The sequence below is a fragment of the Bremia lactucae genome, linkage group LG10, assembly GCF_004359215.1.
Source record: "Bremia lactucae strain SF5 linkage group LG10, whole genome shotgun sequence".
Classification (NCBI taxonomy): domain Eukaryota; phylum Oomycota; class Peronosporomycetes; order Peronosporales; family Peronosporaceae; genus Bremia; species Bremia lactucae.
This window is the reverse complement of record NC_090619.1, coordinates 429,725-441,282: the sequence shown is the minus strand read 5'-3', so window position 1 is coordinate 441,282 and position 11,558 is coordinate 429,725. Positions and strand designations below refer to the sequence as shown.

Genomic DNA, 11,558 nt, shown 5'->3' with positions numbered 1-11,558 from the left:
AGGCCATTATGTCTATTTATTCCGCAGACTTATCAGCTGTAGAAGTAATCAAAGAGAGTTACAAGATAAGATAGATAAGAATTCATTTACATGTTTAGTATTAGTTTATAGTTAAGTCAGCATTTACAAAGATAGATTTAGAGACACTTAACTATAATAATACAGTTTTCATTTTACCCTCTTAAGTTAACTTGTCTTAAGAGAAGTCTTCCTCTATACGTACAGTGTACGTCACCTAACGAAAGGCACCACTCACAACTGAAGCAGTGTGAAGTGGACTTGTACTGAAACAGTACAAGTCGTAGTGCCCCGTTACAATCACCAGGTGCAGAGACACATAATAATTGTGTGTCTGGAGCAACTTTAGTCAAGAGATTTGCAAATTCTCTTGAGGTTGCTGGATCAGTAGGGCGTTGCGCCCCTACTGACCCCGACCATTTTTTGGCGGTCCGCCTCGTTTTTGCGATTTCGCAACAACGTCGGACCCGCGACCGTTGCCCTTTTTGGCATACGGTCCAAAATTACGTTCAGTACCTTCCCCGGAAATTATTATTTAACAGAGGTTAGTAGACTGCACATGCATCTGTCACAATGATCATTAAGATCATAATTGGAACTGATATATGTTATTAAAAAGTTCCGACTCCAATCTAAATAAAAAGACACATTATTGGACGAAATTTCCGCTGTAACGGAAAAGAATTAATACGTCATAGCAATGACAATGTTGGTGCACCGTAGCCGTCGGTCGATTTGGCAAATTGCTGTACGTGCGACGAATTGCCAGTCGCAGTCGGCCTTATGGTGTATGCCTCGTAGCTTCTTAGCACAGTTTGCCACTATGTCCCCGCGTGCAGTCAGCTTAAAGAACGACGATGTCAGCGCGGCTGCTGAGTCAGAGGGGCCTCCTATGTCGTGTAAACTCACAACCAGCACCATCGTCAGCAATCCAATGAATGCACACTCTACAGTATGGGAATATGCGGCTTCCATTACGAACCGAAGCCGCATGAATGACAGGACCAAGTGCCCGGCAGAAATAGACCGTGTCTCCTTTCGGATGCTGCTTGCCGAAGGAATGCGCCATGGTAGAGTATCGGCGACGCTTCGCCAGAAAATACTTAACTTCCAGATCTTTGACAGCTACTGGTCGGACCAAGAGCTTGTTATGATTGTCCACGCTCTTACCAAAATAAACCGCTGTGACATGGCGCTCAAGGTGCTGTTTCACCAGATCAAGGAGCCGAATCGAGATCGTCTTAATCGAGTCGCTGCCGCAAGTGCTAGGATGGGAAATTCACAGATTGCTTTAGGGGTTCTAGAAATTGCCAATAAATTTCACTTAAAGCCTGATGTAATCACATTCACGAGCGCCATTCACGCCTGTGCTCGTGGCGGCCGGTCTGATATTCTGAAAGCGCTTGAGCTGGTTAATGAGATGTTTGCCGCGGACGTGCAGCCAAATACGCGCACGTATGGTGCAATGATTCTAGCATATGCGCGAATGGGATGTTGGGACGAAACTTTAAATCTCGTAAATTCTATTTCATACACGAATGACGCTCACAAGAAGGAGATTTTTACGTGCGCGATCATTTCGTGCTCTCGCAATTTTCAGCACTTTTATGCGCTCAAGCTCTTTGAATTGTTACTGGATGATGGCATTTATCCAGGCGACAATGTTTGCAATGCTGCACTTAGCTCTTGTGCAAGAACTACAGACATGAAACAACTTCGTCGCATATTTAAGTTGGTCGAACGGCACGCAACACCCTCAACTTACTCGTATAACAGCATGATTGTTGCGTGTGGGAACGCTCGTAACATGAAAAAGGCGCTTGAAGTTTTAAACAAGATGCAAATTGACGTTAGCATTTCCCCAGATGTTGTTACTTTTAATTCACTGCTACTTGCTGCGGTCCGCTCGCGAAGAGTGGATGAATTTCCTTTTATATTGTCACGGATGGCCGAAGCTGGAATAAATTGGGATGCCTGTACATTAAATACACTGCTAGAAGGCTGTGCTCTTAATGGAGACACAAGAATGGCAAAGCAGTATTGGTCACAGGTAAGCCGGAGGAAGAAGTCCGATGCAGTTGCATCTCGGACAAATAAACAGTATTTAAGGCTGGATCGCGGGCACTACGAGACGCTCATGACTGTTTACTATGCAGCTAAAGATTATCAAGCAATCATAGACTTGTGGCAGAAAGATATGATTTGCCGTCGTCGCGCGAAAAGCTCAAAAACTCTTAACTTTCTCGTCTGCGCTTGCAAAGGTCTGAAAAATATCACAATCGCGGAAGCTCTAATGGCTGAATTTGCTGGTCGTGGCCAGCCAATTTCTGCAATCACGCACCACCACATGCTTGAAGTTTTTCTTGCTGCTGGAAAGCCTAATGCTGCGTCAGCTTATTTGCACAAGTATATGGAATCGAACGGATTGGTGTCAACATTTTCGTTTACTGTAATTATGAAATATTTGTATAAGGACAATTATCATTCTGATGTGTTGGCGACGTTTGGTCTATACTTAGAGGCCCGCGGCCTTTCCTCAAAAAATCAGAATCCGTTGCTTCATTATCCAACAGATGCTATCTACGTGTTAGCGATGCGGTCGGCTATTAAGCTTCAGGATCACGAAACGGTGCTTGCAATCTACGGGGGTTTGCCTGCTACAACTTCCATGGTTGTTCGATCAGTACTTCTTGTTCATGCTGTTTCGTCATGCGAAAATGAAGGAGACTGGCGCACTGCTGTCAAGATGTATGATGAAATGACTGGAAAATTGGACGAAGATACGAGTGTGGATTTGTACAAGCACATTGTAAAGATTGTAGCTAGAACTGGAGAGTTTGATTGTGCTCTCGACGTAGGTGGCGGGAAATGGTATCGAAACAACCGACCGGACAAAGGATGGGGGCTATCGAATTGATAGTGAATTTAATTAATTGACTTAGAAAGCTGCACGCCAGATTCGTACTTCGTCATCTTATTCCATCCATTTTATAGATCCTACCAATAGATTGCGAGAAGGTAACAGACCCGGAGAAGGCACAAGCAGTACCAACTTCTGCTCGGCCATTCGAACTTCCTTACTGTCAAAAGCATTGTAAATCGCATTAGTTAGATGTACTGTAGCCTGCGATTACATAATAATCATACATAAATACAAAGCCTGCTGCCGGAACACCGATAAGCCACGAGAGATTCGCTGATGTCGAGCAGGAAGTGTCTTGGCTTGACCTTGAATGTGCGACAGCTGCTAGTGTGTGGCTTAAGTCTGACGTTTTTTCCACGGGTACTACGCGCAGACGTTCGTTTTGCGATTCCATTTGACCTACTGGAAGCATCACATCCGACACTCTAATGTCTTAGTCACAACGTAGTCAACTCGATTAGGCGTATTATTAAATGCAATTGTAAATGCGCAAAGCCCCACGCACCTTCAATGGAAAAAAATGAAACGTCATCAAACGAGACCTCATTTATGCAGGGCGAAAACGTCGGAATTGAATCGGTAAGCGAGTGAACACCGTAAAAATACTCGCGTATGCAGCTGATACGCGCTGCTGAGCGCAATTTGCTGTTCAGCGGGACCACTCCACCTGATCGTGACAACTTCACAATGGACCTTTCCACTCCGTTTGCATTAGCACCAGTCAACGCACTTTGCAGGCGACTGTAAAGTCGATCTTGACCGATGATTAATACCACGTCGACAACAAAATCCTTGATAGCGTGTAGAAGCAGCTCAAATCCCGCGCCGTCCACCCACCCACACGTGTTGATTACGCACCCGGAAGCGTTAACTTCTTTGTCATTTTCCATTCTTATATTCACTGTTCTAGCCAGTTGCTTCTGTTGGTACCGAAAAAGTTCGACGTTTTCAGATGAAGCGGCGTGGCCGTAAAAGTACACCAATGGGTTGGTTAAAACAAAATCTTCCTCGATACTCAACGAGTTCAAATCCAAAGGTGTAGCTGATAGCGTACCAGGAACGCTGAGGAAGCCGCGACCTACGTCCAGCTCGACAAGCGTAGGTTTTTCGCTCAGACGCAACGCGTAGTTGACGAGAATTTGAGCGAGCGTCGACTTGCCGCTATCTACGGGTCCACAGACCAGCACGCGAGGACCGGCACTTTGCTTGGCCTTAGCTAGCTCCCGGCGGCGCTGGAGCTGCGCGTGAATGTTGAGATAACTTTCCATAGGCGTTTCCTCAGACGTGTAAGCCTCGTCTGGGGCACCGCGCACCTCCAACGTGCATCCATACCATGTAAATATAGCCAGTTTACGGTCACGGAACGCATACTCGCGGTCAATAGCTAGCTCGACACCAAACAATTCAGCCGAACCACTGGTAAGTCTTATGAACACTTCTGTGTGTGGCGGTACCTCAACGCGATACTCGCCCTCGCACGACAGCACCACCTTGCGTGGTGAATCCGCCATAACTATACCAATTCGAAAAGCAACAGGAGCGATTAAATTCCCACGTTTTAAGGCCAGCAATTAAAATTACTTACGGGCAATGGTGATAGTATTAAACGCTCAATATTTTGTTCAATATTAAGTTCCTTGGCAACTTCAAGTCCAAAATTATGCGTGTCACGAAATTCATTTACAAAAGTACATTATTTATGATTTGAAGTTCCAGATTTTGAATTATCCTTGAGAGATTTGCGGTGATTGTATCCGTTAGCGTTGTGTGGCAAACACAAGGGGTAATATCCTCTCAACATAAATATCGAAATGCCCTACAAATTTATGTGGTTAACTCACCAAACAGAGATGGCTATAAGCGCTGTATTGACATAGGTAAGGTTAAATTATTTTATACGTTTATACACGTAGACAGAGATCCCGCGACAGGTTCTATTTTATATTAAGTACGGTGAGATGTTATATTTGTAGTAAAAATAAAGTTCATTTCCCTTTTGATCTTAAAGCGTTCCTGCCTGTGCTGTGATTTATAAGAGCTAAAATCTTAAAGGCATACACTTTTAAGCTCTAGCTGTCGCCTGATTCAAATCACTAATAAGTCCCGTGATCCAGGAATAGATATGCTCTTCAATTCTCCGAGCTGCAAATTAATCTAGTTCCGTAGAGCTAAGTGGCTCTTCGAGCCTAGAAGTCTTCCTCTGTCTTGATGAGCTAGGTAGCTCTGCTACTTCTCAAGAAAAGAAATTACTCGAACCAGGGCGAATTTGTGTTCACCTTCGCCTAACTATCGTAGCCATCAGCAACAGTTGTTGAACTAGTCTAGGCAAGTCGCTACCATGAAAATCACACACATAAGTGGTTCAATATTCGTACCATAAGGATTTTAAGTTGTTCACATCGAACGTTATGGAAAAATTAACTCGTTAACGCTTTCGTTGCACTAAGATCATAACACGCAAGCATTGAAAGACGGACTTTTCATGTATAGATTGACGGTACAGGCTCAGCAATTGAGAACGTAGATTATTTAATTGTTGGGGAAGCATTTATAACGAGGGACTTATGGCTTTCTTTCATAACTTAAGAATCCGGCACACGTGCAAACTTGTGCAGCCCAAAGAGAAGCCGCAATTATGCTCCGCAGAGCTGGTTATCTAGCCTGTACAAACGAAATGTGCCTCTTTACTGTCTTCAAGGAATTAAAAGGACAGCAAGTAGAATCGTCAGGTATGCTTGGTCGCATGTCTGCGTATCACTATTCTGGCGCTTCAGATTCGACAAGCTTATGATATTTGTTTAGACCCCAAACATCCCGTGGGTACGCGCAAACTGGAAAAAGGCGCTGTTGCATGTGTCGAGGGTTTAATGCGTTGGCACGTCTCGCGTAGGCGCACATAGTAGCTACCCATTTGCCGAGTTTTGGGTCACCAATAATTCTGACTCACAAAGCTGCAGGTCTTCTCTTGACCGGGAATGACCTCCAAAAGAAGCATCATCGTCTCATCGATGATTCGATACTTTAGTTCCCCATCAAGAACAATAACAGTGCGAGGAGAATCCGCCGTACCGCAGAAAGCCAGTAGCGATAGATATCGATGTACCCCGCACGCACATGCCCCCAAGAACCTGTTGCAAAGCTGCACACTGCTCATCTTTGGCATAAGCTGCACGGATTAAGTCGGAGTCGTAAAATGATTAAGCTCGTGATTAGGTCTGCGCGGCAACGCATCAGCCAAAGCATTTGCCTGTCCCGGCTTATACCTCAGCTAGAATTAATATTCTGCAAAGAATAACAGCCACCGGGCCAACCTTGCGATAGGCGAGGCGACTGAGTCTCAGTGCGTAAAGATTCATGAACTTTATAGGCTTCAAAAAGGCTGAAAGCCACAAAAATGCACTTTAAACTTGACAAGAGCTTACTTCATAGAAAGAAGCTATTTGTCATGGACAGGGAAAAATTTTCTGCATCTTTAAGCTGCCGAGACTCGACCGATATGATATTTTTTTGTCCTACAACTTCTGTTTGTTGCCGACCACTGCCTATGGCAAAGTAAGATGCGCACTGCAAGGCGCCACTAATCGGTCGGCTTCTTGATACAAATTGTTGTTTAGGGGGCGATGTAGCGGGGTATCCCGTTTCATAAATATAATCTCCTATAAGAGGAATAATGAATATTTATATTCTATAAGAGAAATATTTAAAGAAACACGAAACTGTTATCTTTATTAATTTTGACTTAATAGTTTCGATATTTCGAAATTTGGTAATATGACGCAATAAGACATTAGTTCTATTGATTGGTTATTTCAATTTTAAGTAACCCCGCCAATTGTTACAAAACTTGATTAGGCGTCGTGCAAGGAGGCGCATCGCAGAGTTAGTTATTGATATATTAAAGCCAGTAGATAGAATATTGTTATGAAAGAACTAAACATATTGCTACAGTTTTACTTTTTCCCTATTCTAACGCCTTAAGAAAGGGAATAAGCAAAACTAAAGATCTTCAAAACTAGGCGTATCGAAAATATCAAGTCGCGTGTCTAAAGTTAACGATGTGATATACTATTAGAAAAGCTAAAATCTTAAATGATATGCAGTGGCGCATGTGATCGAAAACACGAAAAACTAAGCCGTTCGTACATGTCCAAGGACCATTAAATTGCTCACAGCAAGACGAAAATGTATATTAATGATAGAAAATTGTTATGAAAGAACTTTATATATTGCTACAGTTTTACGTTTTCCCTATTCTAAGGCCTTAAAAAGGGAATTTGCAAAAATAAAGATCTTCAAAACTAGGCGTATTGAAAATATCAAGTCGCGTGTCTCAAGTTAACGATGTGATATACTATTAGAAAAGCTAAAATCTTAACTGATACGCAGTGGCGCATGCGATCGGAAACACGAAAAACTAAGCCGTTCGTACATGTCCAAGGACCATTAAATTGCTCACAGCAAGACGAAAATGTATATTAATGCGATGAAGCGCACAATCTAGTTTAAGCATAGCGTCGAGAAGCTGTAAAAGCTTATTCGAAGCAGAAGGCTAGCCAAAGTTCGTGACTTTCAGAAGTAAATAGAAATTTGAGGAAAAGCAGCACTGCAACCTCGTATCGGCAGACATGCCGCCTTAGAGAGATTGTAACGGGGCATCTTTCGCTAGGACTGATAAAATTACTAGCCAATCTTCACTGATAACAGTGAAGGGGACGTGCCTCGATACTTCACGTGCACTGACGTGCAGATGAATGTTTAAGTAGCTACGAAGGCTTAGCTACTCGAGGTAAATACTAAGGCTTTCGTATATGGAAAAGTAACCTGTATTTATATATTAAGTTTCTAAGTGACGATCTCCTATCTACTGCTTTGACATATGAATATCAAAATATGTATAGCGCCTCCTTGCGCACCGCCCCATCGTGACAAGTAACGATTAACGGGATTGGTTTAAGCTTAAATCAACTAATCAACAGAACTGTTGTCGTGTTGCCTCAATATTATCACATTTTCTAATGTTAGAAATATTAAGACAAATTCTTTAAGGATATCTTTATCTTCTTTATTATTTTCCTCTTACAGAAAACATATATATAGCTCCTCTTGTAGGAAATAAAATTTATATAACTGGACACTCCGTAATACTTTTGCTGGGATACTAGCTAACCTACACTGATAAAAGTGAAGGTGAGGTGCCTCGATATTGACGTGCAGAGGAAGGTTTCGGGTAACTGAGGATTTTTAGCTACTAAAGAAAAATACTTAAGGCGGGTATAGGGAAAAAGATAAACTGTATTAATGCATTTAAGTCCTACGTAACGATCTTCTTTTCTACTGACGTTAATATATTAATTTCAGAGTACGTATTGCAAACCCTTGCGCACCGCAACCAATTAATATACCTGTTGTCTTGTTGCTACACGGTAACATTTGAAATATTAAGAAGATAATACAAAATGATAATAATTCTGGGAGCCTGTATAGCCCCCTTCCTTTCTAAATAGCCACACACACCGGCTTACACCCCTAAATTCTTCGATGTCACCGCCACATAACCGGCCTACATCCCTAATTAAGTCGGTAAGATGTATCGCCCGCCACACCCACTAATTCCAAGTGCGACTATAGGTCAAATTTATTTATGGAAAAGGCGGGCGTACGCAGGAGAGCAATCGCTTGCTTATCACTAGGATGCTCGGGATGCGACGGCGCTGAGTATCCGTAGAATCGAAACCAAATATGCGTCATGATTTACCACCGCTTAAAGTATGCGAGAAGAATTGAATGTCCGTCGACAAAAGTCCTGCTGTAGCCGAGAGTGAAACTTTAGTTGTGGCTTCGAAGGTCGATGCGTCGCCTTCAGTTGTGCTATGGCAGAGCGAGATGGGCCCAGAGGCTATAGTAGTCGTCCTAAAATTGTGAGAATTTCTTTTTCGTCTTCATCAAGGGGAAGCGGTGCAATTTATGAATGATTGATTGAATGAATCAGCGTGAAAGGTTTTGACGGAGAAAGGTGTAGTTTGGCTGATGATATGGGCCTTGGAAATACCATACAGAGTATCGCATTGATGTACACGATGCTGGTGACGGGCATGGACATGATGCCGACAGTAGGTCAAGCAATTGTGGCGTGTCCGACATCACTACTGAAGAATTGGGACGATGAAATCATCAAGTGGCTGCACGGACGTGTGAAAACGGTGGCTTTGCATAAAGCAAAACGTGAAACAGTGATCAGGGGCATTAAATAGTTCATGGAGTAAGAGACCACGACCGGATTTGTCTGCTCAAGTGCTGATCATTTCATATGAAACGTTTCGAATGCATGCTCTAAATTGCAGCCACAAAAGATTGCTGCGATTTGCTTATTTGGGATGAAGCCCATTGGCTTATAAATACAAGCTCATAGATTAACAAGGCGCTGTCATCGTTGGCCTGTCGAAAGCGTGTTCTTTTATGTGGCACACCGATGCCGACATTGAGGCATTTGATATTCATGAAAGGCAGGTATTGACCGAAACTTTCTATTTCTTTCAATCAACACAAACGTCATGGGAAATCGATTTGGAGAATTTTTGTGCGACGGTCGAATTTACCTATCCAAACATTCTTGGTATGCCAAGCGAATTCTGAAAAAGTTACCTGATTGGACGCGAACAAAACTCAATCGACCGGGAACGGCAAGTGCCCTTGCTCCTGTACCCACCACTATAAGCGCAAGCACTGTAACAATACATGTTTCCTATTATATTTTTTTTGTTTTTTAGGGGTATGGCTATACCGAAAGTGGTGTGTGGCTACACAACTTCCCTACTTTTATACTTCTTTACTATCTTCTAATATAATAAATAATATTTATGATTCCTCATATAGTATATTATAGTAATGAAACAGGAACCCCGTTACATCTAGAGTCAGCTTAGCAGTTATCAGTCATAAAAGCGTCCGAACATGATGCTGAGCAAGGTCTATATTAGGGAAACTAGCTCTAAGTGGCTCTTCGAGCTCATGAGTTTTCCTTTGACTTGGGAAGCTAGGTAGCTCCGGTACACTTGATAGCACTCGAAGTTAATCTACACCTGAGGATTTACAGATTGAAGCTCTGACAATTTAACCGCTTCCAAACCTATTAGAATTTTCAACGCTTAAAATTTGAAATGCCGAAAGCTTTAGTTAGGTATGAGCAAATGGTTGATACTCTGTCTGAGTGCTTTTTTAGTGTGCGGCTCGACGACTTTACACTCTCTAAGTCCGCCTTAATTGGACTGGTCCATGAGCATTTGGCAGCATCCATGCCTTCTGGGTACATTTCAGTGCCTGATAATAAACCAAAGCTCGCCCTCTTGTTTTAAGAGTTAAGACACAGGAGGGCAAAGACGATGTTATTGAGGTGAAATGGCCATGGACTCGGCTAGCTCGGATCAGAGCAACAGCAAGTTGGCTTGGCCATCTCTAAGCCTCGGTGGTAGAGTCAGGGAATGGGCTCTTAGGTGCAGCACGTTTGTAGACGTCGTTTCTCAACATCGGACATGCTAAACCAGCAATGGTCACACGTGTTCGCTCCACCTAATCAGGCTTACTGCGTGCGTTCAAACCTTCCTAATTTACCCGTTAGCGCGGAAAAGGCTTTGCAAACTGTGTCCAAGAGCTGCAGTATTTAACTGCTGCTACGCAGCTCTACTTATTACTAGTCTGAACCAAGATCGTCTATACGTGTGGTTACCAGACAATCATTGAAGGTTTTTATACGGGCGTGGCCACAACGGACGTTTTTCGAGCTCACCCACTACGTTTGAAGCGGATGAGGATGTTGCTTTGAGCGCTGAGTTAAACTTTAAAGCATCCCTATACGTAAGCATGGGTATCATGCGAGCTCTTCGAGCACGTCTGGTTCGTATATTAGATTGGGACTAATGGCTTGCAGCCTTTCTAAGAAAAGATAAGCAGATGCTTACGCTGTTACACCAGGAAAACATCCAAATTGTTTTTATAAGCGGAAGCACGGGACACTTACGTCCAGCGTGTCACTTGCGCAACCCACAAAAAGCTCGAAGGAGCCATACCCCAACTCATACCAGTAATTTGGTACGTTAGTGAAAGAGCCGACACCAAGTTGATGCGGAGCGCCGTACTGTAGGAGAATTAGGCTTTGCTGAACCTTTAGAGGGTGGGGTAAACACGGTTATCTTCAATGAGCTTGATTCCCAATGGCATAGGGCATGAATACAAGTTTGGCTTGTTAGTCGCGGAGGCGACTGTGAAGAGTCTGTTAAAAGGCAAGCTTCAAGTTGATTTACCAAGAAAGTGGTACTAGTATCAGCGTTTGATATCATCTCTGCGCCGAGCAACTGTGGGAGTTTCATTTTATGATTCTTCTGCGGGAAGGATTTGATAGCTAGCCAGGAGACAACGAAACTAATAACACTCTCTCTTTTGCATTCAATTGTGTGTCCTCTGTCCCTACCTTTGTGTATTGGCTTCTAACGAGTAATGAGCTTAAAGCACGGGTACTTAGGGGTGATACGCGCGACGGCGCGTATGCGGAAGCAGCCCCTTGTAATGGTCACGAAAGGGCCGTGAGCATGTAGATTATGAAGAGAAGAGCAAGTCGGGTTTT

General features: G+C 43.2%; 2 protein-coding genes across 2 annotated transcripts; one reads left to right on the top strand and one right to left on the bottom strand.

Moving 5' to 3' along the window:
- Positions 1–718: 718 nt before the first annotated feature.
- On the top strand, positions 719–2,935 carry CCR75_001810 (uncharacterized protein; the record flags this gene model as incomplete). Its single annotated transcript, XM_067959911.1, has 1 exon — positions 719–2,935. The coding sequence occupies one exon, from the start codon at positions 719–721 to the stop codon at positions 2,933–2,935; it is 2,217 nt and encodes a 738-aa protein (XP_067815134.1).
- A 57-nt stretch (positions 2,936–2,992) lies between these two features.
- On the bottom strand, positions 2,993–4,452 carry CCR75_001809 (uncharacterized protein; the record flags this gene model as incomplete). The annotated part of the gene is given in 3 exon segments (XM_067959910.1): positions 2,993–3,142; positions 3,153–3,373; positions 3,447–4,452. The coding sequence occupies 3 exon segments, from the start codon at positions 4,450–4,452 to the stop codon at positions 2,993–2,995; spliced, it is 1,377 nt and encodes a 458-aa protein (XP_067814793.1).
- Positions 4,453–11,558: the final 7,106 nt, after the last annotated feature.